The sequence below is a fragment of the Pelodiscus sinensis genome, chromosome 23 (assembly GCF_052426305.1).
Source record: "Pelodiscus sinensis isolate ZL-2025 chromosome 23, ASM5242630v1, whole genome shotgun sequence".
Taxonomy (NCBI): Eukaryota; Metazoa; Chordata; order Testudines; family Trionychidae; genus Pelodiscus; species Pelodiscus sinensis.
In genome coordinates, this window is record NC_143074.1 from 3745249 (window position 1) to 3768629 (window position 23381).

Sequence of the window (23381 nt, forward strand, 5' to 3'; positions counted from 1 at the left end):
GGAGACAGCACTGAAGGCTGGATGCTCCTGACCCCGCCCCCTTTTGCCCAAGGCCCCGCCCCTTCCAGGAGTCCAGAGCCCAGTGAGGTCTGTCACCAGCCCTGGGTGACACATCCCACCAGAACCTCACTACCTCTGCCAAGAAGGACAGAGGGAGAGGGAAGGTCTAACTTCTCTGCTGGTATACACCTCCCTACCATTCCCCACTGGGTTCCCCTGAGAACAGCGACACTACGTGATGAAACCGGTGCCGCTCCTTGGCACGCCATGGACAGAGCTTCCTTCTAGCCACTGAACGGCAGCGGCAGTGGGGTTATAGTTTGCCTTTGCTGTTAGTAGCACTACAACAGAATTTCGGTTCTCTGCATCTGGCTTCCTTTCTCTTTAAAGAGCCCACATGTAAAATCGGGCTCCTAATAAGAGACGGTCTCCTGAAAAGTTCCTTGAAGATTTAATCTCCGTGACTTTTTGCTGACATAAGGACCTCTGCTTCTGTTCTTGGCTAACCACAGACCTTTTGTGTCTGACATTAGGCAAGTCACTTAATCTTTGGTTTGCTTTCCTCATGGTACATAATATTTACTGTACCTGCCTCCCCAGGGCATAATGGAGCGAAATGTGCTGCTTATAAAGAATGTTGAGTCCTTCAATGGAAAGTGCTTGTGGGATAAAATATCGTATTACAATTGACCTGGTCCTATGTTCACTGGCACCAGCGTAAATCAGGAATAGCTCTAAAAAAGGCAGTAGAAATAGACGATGGGGAGATGAGACGTAGTCCTACAGTGTGTACAGAAATAATCCACTATCAAGATTATGCACCTCTTGAAGTCAGGAACCTTGTTTTGTTTTGTTTTTTCCTGTCCAGTATAGCAACTTGCAGACTTTGGGCATTTTAATGATAGAATATAGATTCTTGCGTAGTTTGAACGTTTTGGAACAAGGGCTGCCTTTTGTAGGAGACATAGGGGGGCTCCAATTCCTGATTGGGGGGTAGGTGCTACTGCAATGCACACAGATAATTGACACGGAGTATTTGTAGTCTTTATTATGTCTTGGCAAGGATGGGAAATTAACTGTTCTGCTGCCTCCCCGGTGTGCAGCTGTGACCCAGAGTGTGGCAGGACTGCCAATCCCATAAATTGCCATAAAATCACAAGTCTTCAAGATTATTTTTAGGTGTCATAGGGCTGGAAGGAACCTCAGGAGTCATCAAGTCCAGCCCCCTGCCCAAAGCAGGACTAATCCCAACTCAATCATCCCAGCCAGGGCTTTATCAAGCCAGGACTTAAAAACCTCTAAGGATGGCGATTCCACCCCTCCTTAGGGAACCCATCCCAGTGCTTCACCCGCCTCCTAATATTCAATCTAGACCTCCCTCTGCAACTTAAGACCATTGCTCCTTGTTCTGCCATCGGTCACTACTGAGAACAGTCTCTCTCCATATTCTTTGGTACACCCCCTTGAGGTAATTGAAGGCTGCTCTCAAATCCCCCCTCACGCTTCTCTTCTGCAGACTAAACAAGCCCAAATCCATCAGCCTCTCCTCGTAGGTCATGTGCTCCAGCCCCCAATCATTTTTGTTGCCCTCCGCTGGGCTTTCTGCAGTGCACCCACATCCTTTCTGTAATGGGGGTCCTAGAACTGGATGCAATACTCCAGATGTGGCTTCCCCAGAGCCCAATAAAGGGGAATAATCACGTCTCTAGATCTGCTGGCAATGCTCCTCCTAATGCTGTCCAATACGCCGTTAGCCCTCTTGGCTACAAGGGCACCCTGTTGACTCATAGCCAACTTCTCATCTACTTTAATCCCCAGGACCGTTTCTGCAGAATGGCTGCTTAGACAGTCAATTGCCAGTCTGTACCAATGCTTGGGATTCTTCCATCCCAAGGGCAGGACTCTGCACTTGTCCTTGTCGAACCTCATCAGATTTCTTTTGGCTCAATCCTCCAATTTGTCTAGGTCACTCTGGACCCTCCCTCTGCCCTCCAGTGTATCTACCTCTCCCCCTAGCTTAGTGTCATCTGCAAACTTGCTGAGGGTGCAATCCATCCCCCCATTAATAAAGATGTTGAACAAAACCGGCCCTAGTAACGGCCCCTGGAGCACTCTGCTTGATATCAGCCACCCACCAGACATCAAGCCGTCGATCGTTACCCGTTGAGCCCGATAATCTAGCCAGCTTTCTAACCACCTTACAGTCCGTGTATCCAATGCATATTTCCTTAACTCGCTGGCAAGAATGTTGTGGGAGACCGTATCAAAAGCTTTGCTGTCAAGGTGTATCACATCCACTGACTTCCCCATGTCCACAGAGCCAGTTACCTCGTCATAGAAGGCAACGGGGTTGGTCAGGCATGACTTGCCCTTGATGAATCCATGTTGACTCTTCCTGAACACTTTTCCCTCTTCCAAGTGCTTCAACATGGATTCCTCAAGGATCCCCTCCATGATTTTTAGGGGGACTAAGGGGAGGCTGACAGATCTGTAGTTCTCCAGTTTGTCCTCCTTCCCTTTTTCAAAGCTGGGCACGACATTTGCCTTTTTTCCAGTCGTCCGGGATCTCTCCCGATTGTCCCGAGTTTTCAGAGATAATGCTCAGTGGTTCTGCAATCACATCAGCCAGCTCCTTCAGCACCCTCGGATGCATTAGTTCTGGCCCCACGGATCTGTGTACGTCCAGCTTTTCTAAACAGTTCTTAGCCTGCTCTTTGACTGCGGAGGGCTGCCCACCCCCTCCCCATACTGTCTGCCCAGTGCCACAGTCTGGGAAATGACCTTGTCTGTGAAGACAAAGGCAAAAAAGCATCGAGTGCTTCAGCTTTTTCCTCATCATCTGTCCCTATGTTGCCTTCCCCATTCATTTTGAATCTTTGACACTCCCCACTTCCATTTCTGTTTTATCACGTGTTGTCCCAAGGAATTTGTTGTTTTCAGGGCTGTGCGGCCTCTCTCTCACCCTGGCATTTTGTTGGGTTTGGAATATATGTCTGAAATTCCAGGTGTTCAGAATCCAAGTGGATTCTTTTTATTCGTAAAGTGAATTAGACGATTTTAAACAGAAACTAAAAGATCTCAGCAGTGTCTTTAAGAGACTTGCAAAGGAGGTTGCAAACCCCCCAATTCCCCATGTATAGAATTATTAAATGCAAAAAGGTCCCACATAGCTTTGGTAAGAGGCAAGGTTTAAACTGCAATTTGTAAGAGTTGGGGATCGCGCATTTAGAGGCTGGTTTTAGTCTCAGGGATTTTTAGAACATTGTTGTAACACGGCAACCACACTATTCATTGCTACTGGTAAAGAACTTCATTTAGCACCCACTGTGCGTGAGGTGGCCTCCAGACACCAAACAGCTTTAAGACCCCAATCTTGCAAGCAGTTCTTTTTGCATAGACTCCTGCACCTGCAAAAGGGCATGGGTAGCTGGAGGAAGGTACCGAGGTTACAGATACTACGTTGGGTGGAATTTGGTGCATTCCAAAAGCCAAAACAGCCCACCCTTGTGAGCAAGATTTGAGCCTGGATAAACCATCTAGGTCAGAGGGGACTGAAGTATTCCTAGAAGGAAAAGAACCTCATTAGCGACAGATAGGGAAACTTCTGCCTACTTTCCCTCCCTACTTCTAATATTTACACTGTTAGCAATGTGGAAAGGCAGCAAACTGGGCGATTTTTTGACGATATTAGTATCTTTAAAACTTCTTGTCAAAGTTTCGGGCAGTTTGGGTCTGTGCATCCCCCTCTGCTCTCCCCTTCCACTGTCATAAGAACATAAATTCTTCCCCGCTGTGACCTGTGTTGGACAGAGCCACAGGGCCTGCTCCATTCATGCGGGTATTATTTCTGGCTTCTGCTTGCTCCACCTCCAACCTAGCAAGCACCTGACTCAAAGCAGGAAGTTTCCCAATCAGGAAGTGCTCAAAACAAGATAAGGAGACTGATGCAAAAGGGGACTGACTCACCCAATGTCCACCTCAACAGCACATTTAATCTGGAACAGGGAGTGAGGAAGGGAGTCCAGGAACATGCTAGCACAGAAATGTGGAAACCTCTTTGACACTATTTATTGGTTGGGGCCTTTTTTCTGCATCGCAGGTTTGGTCCAAACCCCACAGGCAGGGCCGCATTATGACTTTTGTGGGCCCCTCCCACCATAATAATATCAATATGAAAAATTATTTTTGTTATAACTTTAAATACTTCAGCATTTTATTTTTTTTCTGTTTTAGGCAAAATGTAATAGATTTTCGTGGGCCCTAAAAGTTTCATTTTTTTCTGATGTGAGAAAAAAATTAAAACATTTTCTTCGACCCTAAAAGTTCATTTTTTTTCTTCTGATTTTAAAAGAAATTAAAACATTTTCGTGGGTCCCTAAAAGTATCATGGGCCCTAGGCACTGTGCCTACTGTGCCTAATGGATAAGTTGGTCCTGCCCAAAGGAGTTTTCCTGCTTGCATACGGATGCAGCCTTGTTTTTGGAGATGATCTGACACTACTCAAAACAGATGAAGTTCAGAAACTGAGTTCAGCTTGGCCTCCAGGCAGATGAGTCAGGCTTTCACTCGGGCTCTGCCGATCGTCGCTCCGACATGCTCTCTCATTAACCGAGTCTTGTAAATGGGCAGAGCTCCAGTGAAGCTGAGCTTGCTCACATCCGGGTGTATGTTTGGCTCACAGCTGAGAACAATTTTGCTGTCCAAGCCACTTTGCTTTTGTGGTGGTCAGCTACTTCCTTCCTGGTCCTTGTGCAACAGCAAACTCTTCTGTGTCGCGTCTGTTGGTGGAATGAAAGATACTCTCTCACCCAGCTTGTCTGTAAACATTTATCAGCACAAGCAACCAAAGCGCCTTCTGAGGGAAAACAACAGGAGTCTCCCTTTATAGCTCTCTACCATTTGCCTCCCCACCAAAAGGTTTTTCTATCCCTCTAGGACCGTGGTGTCCAACCAGTTGTGAGGCAGTAGTGGCTACTGCTTTAGCAAACTAGCTGCATTGTTCTGAAAATGTAAATAGTTTTGTGAGCCAACTAGCTGCCCTCAACCAGCCAAATAGCCCCGTGGCTGGTGTGTTTGGACACCACGGCTTTAGGATCTCCACCAGGAGACTAGTTAAGTCAATGGAAGCACCCTTCCATCAGCCTCGCTGCTTCTACGCTAGGGATTAGATCGGCACGGGAGCAGTACTCGGGCGTATGGAGTTTTTGCCCACCTGAGCACCAGGACTATGTCAACCTAAGTTTTTAAGTGCAGGCCAGGCTGCAATGCCTTGACTCCAGGACTGGGCCTGTCACAGAAAGACAAACCCCAGCCCGATATCATAAACCTCGTGATGTAAGTCCAAGCGTGGGCCACGTTGTCCCTTTGCACTGGGGACTGGTCTGCACCCAACTCTGTGCACGCTGCATTGGAGATGTGGTTTTTAAACTGGCTGATTTAAGTGGGTGCAAATCCCTGTGTGGACGCTCTGATTTTGCATGAGAAGCGGGGTTTGATTGGGAACTGGTTGAAGCTAAGCTGCAGTAAGCCCCAGTTAGCATTCATATAGGGGTCTGTACCTTGTGATGGGGTTTGCAGGCCCCATGTCGAATGGGGCCAAACAACAGGGTTACGTCTACATTGGCATCCCTTTCCGGAAAAGGGATGCTAATGAGACGGGTCGCAATTGCAAATCCTCAGGGGATTTAAATATCCCCCGCGGCATTTGCATTTACATGGCTGCCGCTTTTTCCCGGCTCAGGGATAAGCCGGAGAAAAGCGCCAGTCTAGACGGGATTCTCCGGAAAATAAGCCCTTTCAAGTAGGAATAAGAAATCCACCAGAAAAGGGCTTATTTTCTGGAGAATCACGTCTAGACTGGCGCTTTTCTCCGGCTTATCCCAGAGCCGGGAAAAAGTGGCAGCCATGTAAATGCAAATACCGCGGGGGATATTTAAATATCCCCCGCGGATTTGCAATTGCGACCCGTCTTATTAGCATCCCTTTTCCGGAAAGGGATGCCAGTGTAGACGTAGCCCAGAGGAATACTGGGGCTCTGAGATGCTGGGCATGTTCCCAGTGGAAGGGCAGCTCCAAAAGGACACTGGTACCACAAGCAAGTGGAGAAATGAGCTCTACGTGGCACCGGGCAGATGCTGAGAGAGGCAACTGCTTTGTGAAGGCTGCTTTCCCATCAGGGACTTGGATTCGCCCTCTTCTTTGAGAGCAGAAACCCAGCAAGAAACTGACTGACCCGAAGAGAGCAAGAGGAGTCTGCAAAGCCAGTGACTTTGAGACACCCCTGGTTCCAGATCAGGTGCCCTGTGCGGGCTTGGGTCCCCCGACTGGGCTCCCTCTCCTCTGTAGCAGTGAGCTCGGAAGAGCAATTGGGCCATGGCTGGTCATAGAACCATAGAGCTGGAAGAGACCCCAGGAGGTCATCGAGTCCAGCCCCCTGCCCAAGGCAGGACCGATCCCTCTGGTAATAGAGGCCAGAGCTGGGCCCCCTCTGGGAGGATTCGACTGGCAGAACCAGTACAGGGATGAGCCGGCTGGTCACCAGCCCTTTCTGCTCAGATAAATTGGGTTATGGGCTTACTTAAATTAAGCCCCTGCTCAACTTGTGTGTCTGAACGAGCCCTTGGTTTAGAACCCCCCCCCCTTTTACCCTATGCATCGGGCCTGAGCCAAGCTAAGCCCCCAGTTTTAACTTATACATGGTGCCCATCTGCCCGAGGGCAGGCTGCAGGGCTCTGCTAGCCAGGCCCTGTCCCTGAGAGCCATCCTCCTTTGACTCCAGCCTGCTCGCTGGTTTGGTTTGGTTTGCTTGTGTGGGATTCTAGAGAGAGCCCTGAGCCGGCTGTAGCCATGACATCCAGGCCACGCTGTCTGCCGCCAGCCTGAGACAGTCGCTCCGAGGAGACGTGAACTTCCCCCTTCCTATCCATCATGACCCAGAAACCGCGGGGGGGTTGGTGCAAAACACAAACCAAACCTCCCGTGACAGGCAGGCGCAGAGCCGAGGGCGACTGGCTTGGGCATGCACTCGGGCATTGCACTAGGGTGTAGATTTTCTTGTTGAGCTTAGAAAATTGGAGGGGGGGGGGCGGAGCTGTTCCCCTTTGGGCTCAGACGTGGCTGTTTTTAGCACCAAGCTTAAGGCTGTAACTTGGCCTCTGAGACCTGCTGCCTTTTCGCAACTGATGGGAAATGTCAGTGTTCTTAGCCCTTTCACTACTGATAAAAGCCTGTCCCCGGGGCAGCCTGCCCCTCTGACGGAAAGCCACACGCCACGCCGGGGAAGGGTTTCTCAGAGCGGTGCCATAGGAGGGCGCAGCGCTACCCAGCGTGGCCATTTCATCCCTCGTTGTCCCCTGTTGATTTAGACCACGGGGCCGGGAATTTGATAAATGCTTCGGGCGAGCTCGGTCCCAGGGTGCGGTTTGGTTTTCAATTAAAAAGCTTTAAAATGAAAAGCTTCCTTTCGAGCAGACCCATTGAGTCATTCCTCCCGGGCCCCTGCTGCCACCCGCCCAGACCAAGCCACTGATGGAATGGATCTGGAAAGGCAGGTTCAAAGTGGAGATGATGAGGGGGCTGGAGCGCACGATTTACAAGGAGAAGCTGAAGGATTTGGGCTTATTTAGTCTACAGAAGAGAAGAGTGAGGGGGGATTGAGAGCTGCCTTCAACTACGTGAGGGGGGTTCCAAAGAGGATGGAGAGAGACTGTTCACAGTGGGGACAGATGACAGAAGGAGGAGCAATGGTTTCAAATAGCAGTGCGGGAGGTCTAGGTTGGATATTAGAAAATACTATTTCACTAGGAGGGTGGGGAAGCACTGGGCTGGGTTCCTTAGGGAGGTGGTAGAATCTCTATCCCTAGAGGTGTTTAAGTCCCGGCTTGACAAAGCCCTGGCTGGGTTGATTTGGGGTACATCTAGACTACAGAGGTGTCCCGGAAAAGCTCTGCTGCCATCCAAGGAACATGTCTGCTTTTCTGAAAAATTTGTTGGAAAAGTGAACGCATTTTTTCGGCATCCCTGTAAACCTCGTTTTCCGAGGAAGAAGGGATGCGCTGAAAGAGGATTTTTTTCCCGACATTTGGCCCCTTGTAGACAGGCCAAATGTTGGAAAAGCCTCTGGCAGAAGAAAAGTGGGAAAAGATATACAGATTGCGGTTTGCGTATCTGTTTCCAACTTTTCTTTGTAGTGTGGACACAGCCTTAGTTGGGGTTGGTCCTGCTTTGGGCAGGGGTTGGATTCGATGACTCCTGAGGTCTCTTCCAGCCCTAGGATTCTACTATGCATTGAAAGGAGATGCAGCCCTTAGTACTGACACATCCCTGCATCTATAATGCATGAGTCAGGCCCCCCAAAATTATGAGCTTGGCTTCAAAGGCGGCGAGGAGTCCTGTGGCACCTTATAGACTAACTGAAGTGTTGGAGCATAAGCTTTCATGGGCAAAGACCCACTTCGTCAGATGCATGCACCCATGAAGTGGGTCTTTGCCCATGGAAGCTTATGCTCCTACACTTCAGTTAGTCTATAAGGTGCCACAGGACTCCTCGCCGCTTTTGCAGATTCAGACTAACACGGCGACCCCTCTGATACTTGGCTTCAAAGGGTGAATTATTTTTAATTGCTTTTATTGGGTGTCTGGTGTGGGGGTTGACTTATCTCTTCTAGGCACCATCCCAGGGTTAAAACATCCTTCTATAAACAAGGCTGATCTTTCTCTATCTGCCTTCCCCCGGGTTTAAAAATAAATCACACACACACACACACCCCTTGGAGACTGAATTCCTCTCTGGTTCATGCACAGCTCACACCTCTATCCCCTGCCCCCTCGGCATCTCTCTGCCCCCTCGCACCCACCAGCCTCGCTCTGGCTCCACCTACTGTCCCAGCCCCTTTTCCGCCCGGGGCGACCCTACAATAACAAACAGAAAACTGCGCCCTGCGTGCTGCCGGGCGGGCGGGGCCACAGCGCCAAGCGCGGCCGGGCTGAGGGCAAAGCCGCCCGCCCGCGGGGAGGGGCGAAGGGATCCAGCCAGCCGCGGGCTGTTGCATCAGCTGGGGGAGCGGCCGCCCCGTCTGCCCCGGCCCCGCAGCCCGCCTGGCGGGGGCGCCTATAAGAGGCGGGGAGCGGTGGCGGTAGCAGCAGTATCGCGGCGCCGGTCTCCTGCGCGGCCGGGCTCGGTGAGTGGGGGCCGCGGGCGCCACGTGTTCCAGCCCCGGGGCCGCTTGTAACGCGCTGCCCTGGAGGGGGAGAGCCGGGGCCGGGCCATCCCTGCCCGCTGGCTCCGGAGCGCCCGGGGGAGCCTCCCCAAGGCCGGCTGCGTCTGGCCCGTCCCCGTCCCCTCTGGGCGGGGGCTCTGCGGGGCCCGGTGCTGGCATCTCGCTCGGTGGCGGAGAAGAAAGTTGCAGGGGCCCCGCGCAGCGTGCGCCCGGGTCTCGCCCTTTCCCGGCTTAGAAACTTGGGCGGGCTGGGGAAGGCGCCGCCGTCTCTTGTGAGCGGCCCCGGTAGCGCTGCGGTGCCTGGTGGGGCCAAGGCCGGGGGGTGCCTGTTCCCTCCCAGCAGACGAGGCCCCTGCGGCGTGTGTCTGTCCGCAGATTTGCGTCCCTGTCTCGGGGAGGGAAGCCCCTTCCCTGCGCGCACAAAGGCGTCCCTGCTGCCTGCCCGGCCAGTGTTCCAGGCTGCTTGGTTGTGGCTTTTTTAACAACCAAGGGGGCTGGTGGGGCTGGCCCGGGCTGGATGCTCCCCTCTACCTCCCTTCCAACGTGGAAATACGATGTTTTAAAAAGGAAATGGCGCCAAAGCCCCGACCCCGCAGCGGAACGGAAACGGTGCACAATCATAACTGTGCATCTGCCGAGACGCTGTTACCGATGTCGTGGGACCGAAGCTGCCTGCTCTCCCATGCGCCTCCGGGGAGGACCATGCCGGGTTTTTCCCCTGCTCTCCCTATGGGCAGAGTCCACCTTGTTCTGGGACCGCGCTTGTAACTTTGGGGCTTGTTTCGTTTTGCTCTCCAGATCCGTCACCATGTCTGTGTCACACAGTTCCAAGCTGAACAAGATGGTCAGGGACCAATACATGAGGCTGCCCCAAGGGGGCATGGTCCTGGTGACTTACATATGGATTGACGGTAGCGGAGAAGGAGTGCGCTGTAAAACTCGAACCATGGACCAGGAACCCAAGTGTATAGAAGGTAAAGCCGGGCCGGTTAGCTCTTTGGGGGCAGTCACCCTTTTGTGTCTGTAAATGGGGCAAAAAATGTAGAAGCCACAAATTTAGATGCAAGGCCTGTAATGCTAGCAACATTATACAAGTAGCTGCTGTAGTTTTGTCTGATCCGGCGCTGAGAGAACCCAAATGGATCTGTTTCCCTGTAGATTATAAATGAGTCGGGATGCGGCTGCTATACAAGGCAGTATGGTAAATAGCCAGCCTTCATCAGGCTGTATATGTTGCTGTCCGTAATCTACCTCTGATGCTAGAGTGGTAAGGGGGCTGCCTTCTGGCCTCGAAGCGCGGGACTCATTTCCAGTGGACACACAAAGCATGTTCACATGGGGTTCCAACGAAAGTGACTTGTAGTGGGGTTTGGCTAGGCACTGTGGACACGGCCACAGGCCTGGAGGCCAAACCTCTCGTTTGGGGCATCTCCGTGGCTGGACTGGAGCTGTTGGCCCTGTCTGGCGTGTGTCACTAGAAATCGGTGAACTGTCAGAAGACTAAATCCGCTCTCTTGTGTGGACCAACGAAAGGGGAGCCGTGGCTGGATTGCTGTCTTCGTGGTCAGCGAGGGGAGTAGTGGCAGGAGCAGCGGGCTAGATTCCCTACAGGAGATTCCGTGGCTGCCTGGCTCTCCATTAAAAGCCGTTTTCAGTGGCACGCCGTGGAATAGATCCTTGGGCTGTTACACACTGGAGCGGCTCACACAGATCAGTCAATGTGGTCCAGCTTAATCGTAGGGTTTTCCTTTTTCTCTCTCCCTAGACGTCCCAGAATGGAATTTCGATGGCTCCAGCACAGATCAAGCCGAAGGCTCCAACAGCGATATGTTCTTGGTACCGGTCAGCATGTTCCGAGACCCCTTCTGCCTGGACCCTAACAAGCTGGTCCTGTGTGAGGTCCTGAAATACAACCGCAAACCTGCAGGTGAGGTTCCTGTCGGGCTGTTACCAGAGCCCGTGCGCTACGGCCAGCGCTAGCATTTTAGGGCCTTGCTCTCAGACGTGAGGAACACCCACAGTGCCACATGAAGTCGGCAGGCAGTTGTGGGTGATCCTGTACTAACCAGTGACCTGAGTGGTATTTGCAGTGAAGCTGGGGCGTGCAGAAACCCTGGAGCTGGTGCTGGCTCTTGGTCTTTGCAATCAGAAACTTGGCAGTTAGGGCTTAAAAACACGGGAACGTTGGTGGATTTAAAGTGTGTGTATGAAAACCTGCCTGCCAGTGAGCAGAGCTCCGTGAAAGCGCCCAGAACCACAGCGCCACGCGGTACTCGCCCTTCCTCTTGCCTTGCGGCTGGAGGACTCCGTTGCTTCGAGAGAGGGAATCACATCTCGTGTTGCTTCTCTGACTTCCAGCTGTTTGACCTTCCCTCCTGGGAGATCTGCAGCCTTGCTCCTGGCCCGCAGCTGGGTCCAGGGACATGTCAGGAGGACAGCAAGACTGGCCGGCGTGTCCCGGATGGTTGTGGAGAAGCTGCCTGATTCCCGACCTGGTCTAAGGCAGTAGCGTAGCCCGGGTGGGATATTTGGGTGGGCCTGAACTTCAGGTGGGTGGGCAGTTATGGGCGAGACCGTGGGGCAGCCTCCTCCCTCCCTGTCTAGCCAACTTTGTGGGGGGACTCGATGGGCCCTGGGCGCGCGCTCCGCTCTGGGAGAAGACGCCGCTCTCCAGAGCATGCGGCTCCTGGCTGCCGTCCGGGTCCCATGGCCCCACACCAGGCCTAGCTCCCCAGGCAGTGCCTTTGTCTGAAGGTCTTTAGAGCTGCCAGCCACTCGCTTGCCTGCCCTCCTCCCCGTGGTGGATTAGCCACTGGGCCTACCGAAAAAGGAGTGAACCCGCTCCGCCCTCCTGTGCTTGTGGAGAGCAGGGCAGGAGCACCGAGGCCTGCTCCAGCCACCCCTCCATCCCCACCCGCACTCTACCCAGGGGGTGGGGATGGAGCACCGGGGGCTTGTCCTACTCATCCAGTCCTGGCGGGAGGTCCGGGTGGACAGAGCAGCACAACCCCCATACCCCGACCACTCTCCCTAGCAGGAGTGCCTAGTGGGCAGAGCAGAGCAAGCCTCACACCCTGACTCCAGGAGTGCTGGGCGGGCAGAGCTTCGACGCTAAGTGTGTGTTCCCCCTTCCTCCCCCCCCGGGGCTACCCCCCTGCTCTGAAGTGGTCTCGGATCACTGTGAGTGTGAGCGAGGTGCCGTTGTGTATGCGGACTCTCCTGACCCCTGTGAGGGCCAAAGGGGCACCCCAGGTCAGTCTGCAAAGCTCTCTTCGGGACAGGGCCAATTGGTTGTAAAGCCCCGACGACTGCAGCCCGTCGCTCCCGAGGGAAGTACCACGCTCTGAACCCCCACGTCTCACATTGGAATAACAACGTGCCGCTCGAGGTGCTGGGAGGCCCCGGCCGGCGACTCTACATTCGTGCTTCAAACAAGAGTCTGGCAGCCAGTGTTGCTCCCGCTTGCCTAGTACCAGCGAATGCCAGTCCCTGAACTGGGCAACGGCAGAGAAGTCCCAGTTAGGTGGCTAGAGGGTCTCTTTGCCCCTCCTCCACCCCCATGTAAGTTTTTTATAAGGCTGCTCTTGGAGGGATAGCTCAGTGGTTTGAGCATTGGCCTGCTAAGCCCAGGGTTGTGAGTTCAATCCTTGCAGAGGGGATTTGGGGCAAATATTTGTCGGGGTGGTAGTAGGTCCTGCTGTGAAGGCAGGGGACTGGACTCAATGACCTTTCAAGTCCCTTCCAGTTCTAGGAGCTAGGCGTCTCCATTCATTTAAAAGGAAAATATCACTGCTGCTTCCTCACGATTCACAAACCCTTGGAGTTTGTGTTGCACTTTTACCTACAGCTTCCAACTAAGACCTAAACGTTGATGCTACTTGTTGCCTGCCGGCTGCCATTTTCTGTCACAGGGAAGCCCTGGTGTTTCACGTCCTCCTCCCCTCCACCTGGATTCTTCCATCCCAGGCCTCTGTGGCCGGCAATATCTTCTTGGCAAAGTCGGGGCTGTTCTGGTGGGTTGCTAAATGCTCCTGTGAGGGAGCAAACCCAAAGGATTAGTCCTGGCGCTCCGTCAGCTCTTGCAAATGATCGTCCGACTCAGATGCTTGCCCAGAACATGGGGGGCTTGGCAGAGCGCTCAGGAAAGCTTGGTCTGGGGCCACGTCCGTAGGGTGGGAAGATGGATACAGGCCCCTCACCAGGAGGCTGTCTGTAAAATGGGGAGAATATTTGCTTGGTGGTCGTCTAAACCCAGGCAGGCTTGGCAGATGGGCGGATACTCTGGCTACGGGGTAGGGGAGACGGCGGAGCAGATGACTAGACGTTTGTGGATTTTTGTATCCGGTTTTGATGGCAAGAGGATTCCATTTACACTTGAAATATAAAGTTACACCCCTTTGAAATCCAGCCCCGCTGACTTTCCTTCCCTGCTGAAGCAGAAATCGTCCGCTTTGGGGCGAGAGGGGGGCAGTGGGTGTTTCCCTTTGATTTTTCCCACCTGCGAATGGGACAAATTTTCTCGTGTGCAGTGGCTGTCGCACGTCCCCTCCCCGTTGGTGCAAATAACACAATTCACATGGCGGTTGTGGGGCCAGGGGGCTCTGAGTGGAAGGAGGTTCGGAGCTGGGGCAGAAGGTGGGGGCTCGAAGGGGGTGCAGGATGGGGCCAAGTGCTGGGCTGGGAATTGGGGTACGAGCTCTGGGGAGTGGGCTTTGGGGTGCAAGAGGGGACTCCGGGCTGGAGGGGGCTCAGGCTTACGAAGCCTAGGGAGAAACGTAGGAGACAAGCTTATGTAACCAGTTACTTTCCTGCTGTGAGCACCTCATCGGTCAGCCTGGATGGATCAGCCTCTCGGGCCCGCTTTTCCCAGCAGGGCCTCGTCCTGTCTGAGGCACGTCTGTCGCCAGGCAAACCAGGAGGCTGTCCTGGAGTCACACTGACGGCGGCTGCAGATTCCCGGCCCAGCGGCTGGCTGGGGGGAACCCTCTCTAGCGCAAGGGAGAGCGCCGGCTGGCCTCCCTGCTGTGAGGAATGCGGGCGCCGTGCCGGAGGGCTCTGGACCCCCCTTCGGTGTCAAGGGCTAAGGCGGGAATTTCTCCTCTCCCCAGAAACCAACTTGCGGCGCACGTGTAAAACAGTCATGGACTTGGTGACGGAGAGCCACCCTTGGTTTGGGATGGAGCAGGAGTACACGCTGCTGGGCGTCAACGGGCACCCCTATGGCTGGCCTGATAACGGGTTCCCAGGTCCCCAAGGTAAGAACGCGACTCTCCTCCCCCCGACTCATTCCCAGGCTCCAGCTCTCCTGTAAGATGAGGACTGACATGGCGAGGCGCGGTTCCCTTTCACCGCCATGGCACTCACAGGCACTTGGCGCCTCCCGGGGTCGGTGCGGAGCCCTGTGCACAGTGATCCTGCACTGAGACCCGTGAGTGCACGGCGTCTTCTGCGGGAGGGTGTGGGTGTGTGTGTCTGTCCATGTCCGTACGTCCCCGGCAGGATCTACAGCCAGGGCTCTGTTAACGCGCTGAGCGAAGCCAAGCAAGAAATCGCTCTCATCCCAAGGGGTGCTGGTGGGCGGATGAGTTTGGCCAGCCGAATGCAGCTGCGGCTGTGTGACGCGAGAGCCACACACCACTCCTGACGGTGCCAATCCGGCGCCTCTCCCTGCTCACCCGACCCATTACTGCTCCGGGGCAAGCGGGTGCAGCTTTGTCCTGACACCTAAATTACAGGCAGCGGCGTGCCAAGCCGAGCAGCGTGCCAAGCCGAGCTGCGTGCCGCTGGCACACCTGTGCGTTGTGTGCCCCACGCTGGGGCGCCCCTCCCGACACTGCCTGAGATTGCACAAACTTTTCCATTCTCGAACTTGTTTGCCGAGGGTTTCGGAACTTGGCTGGGAAAAAGATCTCTGCAGGTGGCTGTAAATACAAAAGCCCAGCTGAGTGAAGGCTGGTCACTCAAGCAAATATTTCCCCCCTCCCTCCCCCCCGCCAACTGGTTCTTCTGCCCAGACAGGATTGTGCGGGGATAGTGGCGCTGGAGGGTTTTCGTTTCTTTAAGCTCCTCTGACCGGGGTTGATTCTCAGCGTCTCCGTGTTTTCCCCTCTGGGTTCGTACAGCAGCGCTACCTGCCCCCTTGGAAGGAGCAAAATCTGGCGGGTGGCTCTCCCCTTTTACCTTCCGACTTTGTTCTGCCGTTGCCTGTGTCCAGGGTAATAAAATCCACGGGAGCCTTAGTGGTCAGGACCGAGTTCCTCGTCATGGGGCAGCTCCTCGCTTGCCTTCTTCCTGCCACCCGCACTCCTGGGGGGGAGCCGCTGGCTTGTGTGGTCTCTGCTGGCACTTGAAGTCCTGAGGGATGGAGTAGCGGTGGCATAAATGAGGGGCATGGGGAGGGAAATTGGACACTTCATTCAAGTTTCCAGTGGCGTACTGGGGCACGGCAGGAGAGCCTGTGGCCCACAGCAGGGAGGGGCGGGGTCCTTTCTTGGGGCGGGGGCTGCCCACTCACAGAAATCAGTTCCACAAGTGGAAAAGCAAAAAAACCAAAACCCCTCACTGAGGTGGCCCCTGGCTGAGAGAGACTCCCCACCTTCCCCTCACGCACCAGAGCAGGGGGCCCGGCCTAGTAGTTTGTGTGCTCCAGCCCTGCTGTAAGGTAGCAGGGGGGGGTCTGTAGGCTCCCCTGTGTGGGGGGGGGGGCTGGATCCAGGCAAGCTGGGGGCCGGATTTGGCCCCCGGGCCTGAGGTTCCCCACCCCACCCCAGAGTGCTGGGAATGAATTGTGGAGCTCTCGCTTGCTAGCTGTCGTTCCAAGCAGTCCCCTCACGGGTGGTGTCCAAACAGCCCCATCTGAGAGCGGTTCGGGGGTCTCAAGGCGCTTCCTGTAGGGCAGGCGTCCCCATGACCGACCGACCCTTCCCGTTGTTGGCCTGCACTGGCTTTGCCCGCGACACGGCCGGCGATTGGATGCACCAGGGAGAGCGAACTGCCCTTGGTCCTAGGCGAAGGCCGGTCAGCGCAGTTTGGAGCTGAGCTGGAGAAGCCGCTGGGGCTCCTGTTCCCGGGGCTCCCCGAGTTCCCGATGCCTGTGGGAGGGGCAGGGAAGCGGCCCTGCTCCTCCCTTGAGCTTGACGTGGCGGGCGCCGGGCTGTGTCTCCTCCAGGGCCCTATTACTGCGGGGTTGGCGCAGACAAGGTGTACGGGCGCGACATTGTGGAGTCTCACTACAAGGCCTGCATCTACGCGGGGGTGAAGATCTGCGGCACCAACGCCGAGGTCATGCCCTCCCAGGTATGTGTGGAGGGAGCGTTTTTCATGGGCCCTGTCACGGGAGCCCTCGTTGGGGGGGCTGGGCTTACCGTGTGCTGCCTGCGGTGCCCCCGGCCTTGGCTCTGCTGAGCCCTCCTTGAGGATCCGGTTCTCCCAGTCTCCCGCTCTCCTCTCCCCCCCACTTCCTGGCGGCGCCAGACCTCTGGCCCGGTGCCGCAGGGAGCCGTCTGCCCTAGACCCGTGGCCTTCACAAAACTCCAAGGAAGGACAAAATCTGCTCCTTGCCCAGCTGGGGCAGCGCCTGGTCTCCAGCGCCGAGTGAGGGAAGCGGGGTTCCCAAAGTCGCTGGGCAGGCTAGACGTGCTGGCAAGCCAAGCGGCCTCCTCCATTAAGGCGTAGCCGCCAAGAGGAAGCTGAGCCCGTGTTGCTGAAGGTGTGACTTGGACGCTAGCGCCAACCGCGACTGGGCTCTCCTACTGCCGATGAGCTCACGTTCACGCCTGAGGTCACCCGAGAGGGCGGCACCCATTTTAAAATTGAACCTTAAGTCAAACTGGGTGCGACTGTCCCAGGTAAACAAGACTGGAGTCTTGGCCCTCCCCTGATGGGTTGTCTCTCTCCACCCCCCCGCCCGCCCATGCCCCTGTCTCTGCCATCTGTGGGCTAGGACTGACGGGTCCTGGGCCAGGCAGTGTTCTGGCTGTGACCGGAGGGTTTAGGCTGCAGTGTTGTCCACCCAGCACCGTAACTAGCCCTGAATTTGATCTAGGACGCGAGCCCCACGGAGCTCCCTGCTCCACTTCCTTCCGCGTCCCGCACTTCCTCCTTGCTAGGCTGGCTGAGAACTACCGAGGCTGCTGAGTTGCCTGTGAAAGGCATGAGAGGTCCTAAGCCTGGGCATAGCCGTCCCGGGGGGAGGAGCCTCTGTCGGCACGTGGTTAGAGCCCTCGATCGATACGTCCCAGTGAGCGAGGCCCGGCAGCAGTGCGAGGCCAAAGCCAGTGGCTGAGGGAGAGACCAACCGTTAACGTGAATGCTCCTCTTTCCCTCCCAGTGGGAGTTCCAGGTGGGGCCCTGCGAAGGCATTGAGATGGGAGATCACCTTTGGATGGCGAGATTCATCTTGCACCGGGTCTGTGAGGACTTCGGGGTTGTGGCCACGCTGGACCCTAAACCAATGACCGGCAACTGGAACGGCGCGGGCTGCCACACCAACTATAGCACCGAAGCCATGAGGCAGGACGGGGGTCTCAAGTGAGTTTGCGTCCCTGCCGAGCTGGGGGGTGGGGGCACCGTGGCTTCTGGATAAGGGGTGAAAGCTCTCCCTGCAGCCTGTGCGCGGGGTCAGGCAGAAACCGGGTTTGGTAGCTTCTCGGTCAACAAGGACCATCGGTACAGCCCTGCTAATCCGGGTATCCGCTTTGTCGTGGGTATCCATATGCAGGAGTGAGCTGCAGCTGCAAACCTTGTACCCATGCAGGGCTCTAAGCCAGGGGGAGGAACTCTCTGTGGGTCAGCGGCCCCCGACCCAAAAATTCAGTCGGGGGGAGGGGCACACAAGTAAGAAACAAACGTGCTCTCGCTGACGTGGCCCCCAGCTGAGGAGAACGACCTTTTCCACGTTCCCCTCCCACACCAGAGCCTTGGAGGGCCCGGCTAGTCGATTTTTGTGTGTGCCAGCCCCACCGGGGGGGAGGGGGGGGCACCAGCTCCCCAATGCTGGGAGGGGACCCCCGAGCCTCAGGGCCAGATCCAGGCAAGCTGGGGGCCACATTCAGCCTCTGGGCCTTAGAGCAGGGGTGGAGAAACTAACCACTGGGCACGGTAACAATAGACAATCCAGCCTTATGACACCCGATGGCCACGTAACCCTACGCAGCCTCTCGTGGGCCAAGCCGATTCTACATATTTTAATAAGATGATAAGGATCTTGTATTGACTTAACGTGCTGGACATATGTAGACAGACGCAGCCTATGTATAGAACTGCCTAGTTAAAAACCCAGAAATCCAGGCCTGACATCTGCATGTGACTGTAATGAATCCGCTATTGGGGTACAGTAATTCCTCATTTAACACGTGCCCGCTTTACACGTTTTCACGATAGCACGATTTTTTTTTTTAAGGGAACGGTTTTTGAATTGCACGACCGTCCCCGGAATAACACGATTTCCCCAGCTGGCCCGTCGCCGGCGGCTGCATGAGGCTTCCCCCGCCTCCTTGCAAAGTGGCGGAGAGTTTGCCGCTTGCTGCGCCGTTCCCCGGCAAGCCCCGTCCTCCCCCCCTCCGGCCAGATGCAGTGCGGGTCCTGGCAGACCCATCACAGGGGCATACTCCCAACCCAATACCCCTCCCCTCCCCTTCTCTTCCCCAGAGCCAAACACCTCCCCTCCCTGCTGAACCCAGTCCCCTTTCTCCCTCAACCTTATGTCCCCGTCCCAACAGACCCCACCTTTTACATTATTTTCAGTGGGAAAATTGACTCCTCATAACAAGTTTTCACTTAACACGATCATTTTCTGAAACATCTCTACAGTGTTAAATGAGGAATTACTGTTTTTAATTGAACTAGGTCGCAGGCCTTTTTGTGGGGGCTGTAGGTTGGGCACCTCAGTCTGGTGTTAGCTGCGTAACACAGGCCCTGAAGTTCATGCCTTATGCTGGGCCTATTGACTTCAGTCCAGCCAAAGCATTTTGGGTCTCGGGGTATCACTGTTACACCCTGTAGCGTGGCGGCCCAGTGGAGTCCTGGCCCGTGACCTATGGGCTGCATAGCTGCATCTTAACCCTTCCTCTCCTCGTTGTTAGATTCATTGAAGCTGCCATTGAGAAGCTGAGCAAACGACACAACTACCACATCTGTGTGTACGACCCCCGAGGGGGCAGGGACAACTCCCGGAGACTGACTGGCCACCACGAGACGTCCAGCATCTTCGAGTTCTCGGCCGGGGTGGCTAACAGAGGGGCCAGCATCCGTATCCCCCGCCAAGTGGGCCAGGACGGCTGTGGCTACTTCGAGGATCGCCGGCCTGCGGCCAACTGCGACCCCTATGCTGTCACAGAGGCCATCGTGAGGACGACGTGTCTCGACGAGACCGGGATGCAAACCACAGACTATCCAGACAAATGAGGCCTTGCGGGGAGGGGTTGATTCTGAACGAGTTTTTCATGTCGGTTCTGTGAAGCTATAAAGTCCAGACTCTCTCTCTTTTTTTTTTTTTTTTTTTAAGAACTTTGCTTCTGGTCTCGTGAAATGGGGGCTTAGACAAATATTTCTGGATGTGTTTTGCGGGGGAGGGAGACTCTCTGTTTCTCAACAAAACTTCTGGTTTCACATCACACATGGGGGTTTTTAAACTTCAGTGTCGTGTTTTTTAATTGACGTTTTACTGTGATGTACGTGAACTCCTGTGTGAAAGCTGCTGCCGTGGAATCTGTTAACTCATCCCTCCTTCCCCACCCCATAGTTACGGTTTAGGAAACCAATAAATAGTCTTATTGGCTGACATCAGCCAGTCTCTGCTACACGCTTTTGTTGCATTTTTTTTCTAGAGTTTCTCCACAGATTTAATTCTGGGATCACCTCGTCAACCTCTCCTACGCAGCCTCCTGTGGGGTGACACAGGGCAGCTGCTAGATCGTGTACACTGGGAATGGCCCTAAGGAATTGTGCTGATTAGGGAATTTGTTGGGGAGGGGGAGAAGATACCTGTTCCAAGCCTAACTGCAGGGGGATTTTGGTAGCAGCATGTGGCTGCTTGTGATGGGATCTGACCGAGACAACGAAGCAGCCTTGACGATAGAGATCCCATGATACTTATGACCAGAGGTGGTCAGGACCTCTAAGAACATGAGAACAGCTGTTCTGAGTAAGACCAAAGGTCCATCTAGCCCAGTGTCCTGCCTAAAACCAGATGCCCCAGAGGGAGGGAACACAACAGGTAATCCTCATGTGATCCCTCCCCTGTCATCCGTTTCCAGAGAAACAGAGGCTAGGGCCACCATTCCTATTCATCCTGGCTAATAGCCATTGATGGACCATGAATCTATCTAGCTCTTTCTTGAAGACTGTTAATCCTGGTCTTCACAACATATCCTCTGGCAAGGAGTTCCACAGGTTGACTGTGTAGTAAGTGAAGAAAAACTTCCTTTTGTTCGTTTTAAACTTGCTGCCTATTAAAACCTCTGAGTTTCTTGGCTGACAGGCAGCGTTAGAGCACCATGCTGGGATACTGGTCCTACAAACCTTCAGTAATTCTGCTTCTTGCGGCTTCTCTCTTCCTGGAGGGCCCAGACCTGACCCCGTAACCATGGACAGGACATGCGGGAGAATCGCTGATGGGACCTGGCACGTGCAGTGAGGTCTCGCGGGATGCTTGCTGGCGCTCAGACCTTGGCCATGCACCTCCACGTGGCCTGTGGCGGCTGGAAACGAACTCGAGGCAGGTGGTGCCTGACTGGAGTGAACGGGACGGTATCTTGAGCCAAGAGAAGACGTTGCTTCCTGCCTGCTCTCCGGAGGGGAACAAGACCAGTCCCAGTGTGGGTCCATCCCAGCCTATTAACACCTCATCCGCCCCCCCCACTTGTGCAGAGTTCCTCTCCTGCAGCCCCGTTTTTAACTATGGCCCCCGCTGTGCCTCACAAGGGCTACGAAGGGGCCTGCTCTTGCTATCTGTCCCCATGGTGCTTAGCCTGCAGCTGTCCTGAGTCGAGCCCCCTCCCAGCCTATTGCCCCACAGAGCAAGAGCTGGGGCTGAGGGACTCGGATCTGGGTCTTTGGGGCAGAAGTGCCCCAGGCTGTCACCTCCATGGGGAGGAGCACTGCCCCGTGTTCTCCCTGCTGCAGGGGGGGCCGTGGCAGGGGGCTCCGTAAGTGCTGGCTGGTGCCCATTTCCTGCCCGTCGCCGGTGCAGCGTGCACCCCGTCTGTGCGTCCTGCTTCGATCCCTTAAACAGGCCGGGCGCCTGCCTGGCCCCAGCGCCCGCCCACCTTCGCTGGGACTCTCTGGAAGGCAAAGGGAGCGCGTGCAGCCTGAGCAAACAGGGCTGCCTGGGTGAGCAGCTGGCTGGTGTTTACGCAGCAGGGTGCGGCCTGCTGACTCAGCTGCCCGCTCTGGGGCCTGATTCCTGAGTAGGCTGGTTAATAGTGCAGGGCTCCGTTTCCAGGCAGAGCCGGGCCTCATCTAGCTGGGCCTGCAGCGCACCAATGAGCCTTGTCTGCGTGGGCTCCCTGGAGCCTCTTTGGGCCTTTCCTCAGCTGTGACTTACACACTTAGCCAGGGATGCGCATGGCGAGTGACAAACCTGAGCGAGGGGTCCCTGCCTCCTCCCCACCCGCAGAAATGCCCTTCACCCATCCCTGCGGGCTCCTCCCTACACTCCTGGGCTGTGTCTACACTCGCGGCTTCTTGCGCAAGTACAGCCGTTCTTGCGCAAGAATCTGCAGAGCGTCCACCCTGCCCGCCTGCTCTTGCGCAAGGGAATTTACAGTACGGCGCGGCGAGAGAGGGCGTCTTGCGCAAGCGCTATGCTCTTTTATCAGGGGTAAGCTCTCTTGCGCAGAGGGCAGTGTGGACGCTCGGCAGGGATTTCTTGCGCAAGAAACCCCTCTGGCTAAAATGGCCATTGGAGCTTTCTTGGGCAAGAGAGCATCCACACTGCCATGGGCGCTCTTGCGCAAAAGCACAGCTCGCACATGGCCTTGTGCAAGAAGTCTTGCACAAGAAAACATCCACAAGAACGCATGTGCAAGATGTGCTTGTGCAAGAAGCCACCAGTGTAGACATAGCCCAGTAAGGAAACTGGGGCCAAGTCCCGCGGTTTGGCTCAAACCGACGTTTACCAGGCTGCCTGAGTCTTCGTTCCTACCGAGTGTACGGACAAAGGGCAGCTGACGCTTAAAGCCGGAGCAGGATCATTTCAGTGCGTCTGTGTTGGGTTCAACACCCGTCCAGCCGGTTGGAGTGTTACACATGTGAGCACCCGGGGGGGGCCTGGCCAAAGGGCAAACCAGCCCCAGGCAGCCAAACTCCTTGCCCCAAATTGGGCAGGGGAAAAGCAGATCCAATGCAGGTTAGGAAGGCAAATATAAGCCACATTGTTTTCTGCTGGCTGGGGAGGGATAGCAGGGGTGGTAGTAGACGGGCAATGAAAAGATGCCCACTGAAGAATGCAGCTTTAAGCTCCCACCACCGATCAGCTGGCTCCACAACATTTTGCTTTTTTCACCTTTGCAGAACTGAAGCTTTTCGCCTGCAAGACACCGAGTTTCTGGCTTGCCAGTTGTGGCAGAAATCCTGAGCATGCAGAACAATGCAGAGCTGCTCGGCCACAGTTAGAGCGCGGATAACCAGGTGAAGGGTGTTAAGTGTGGACTAATTGAATAGTCGATGCATTTTGCATTGACTAGTCCATAGGGCGCCTCCCTAGGGCTGTTGCTACACTTCAAAGGCAAAAGTGCTGGGGAGCCCAGGATTAGCTGGAGAGTCCCCAGATGATCCCGGGCTCCAGGCAGGGCTGCCTGCTTTGAAACATCGTGTGCAGCCTGGGGACATCCCAGCGGGCCCGGAGCTGCACGTGGTGTTTCAAAGCGGCAGTGCAGTGTGGAGCCCGGGGTCTGGCCCCAGGCTTCAAGTGGTGCTGCTGCTTTGAAGTACCCCCTCTTCTCTCACCCCCACCCTTGCTGCCTCTATCTAAAAGAGGCAATGGAGGGGGGGGGGAGACACGGCTGGCCTTACCATGAGGCGAACTGAGGCTGGCCTTACCATGAGGCAAACTGAGACTGTGGGGAGGGGGCCCACTAGGACCCAGAGTGTAGAAAATTGTGTCTGCTGCTGGTGCAGATGGATTCTCTCTGCTCTACAGGCACAGAGCTGGGGGAGTGCTGA

General features: G+C 55.2%; 1 protein-coding gene across 1 annotated transcript; it reads left to right on the top strand.

Moving 5' to 3' along the window:
• Positions 1-8982: 8982 nt before the first annotated feature.
• On the top strand, positions 8983-20017 carry LOC102449981 (glutamine synthetase). Its single transcript, XM_075905321.2, has 7 exons — positions 8983-9179; positions 10017-10192; positions 10984-11145; positions 14327-14473; positions 16387-16514; positions 17548-17747; positions 19301-20017. Exons 2-7 carry the CDS (start codon positions 10027-10029, stop codon positions 19620-19622), a joined length of 1125 nt encoding a protein of 374 aa, XP_075761436.1. The 5' UTR covers positions 8983-9179; positions 10017-10026; the 3' UTR covers positions 19623-20017.
• Positions 20018-23381: the final 3364 nt, after the last annotated feature.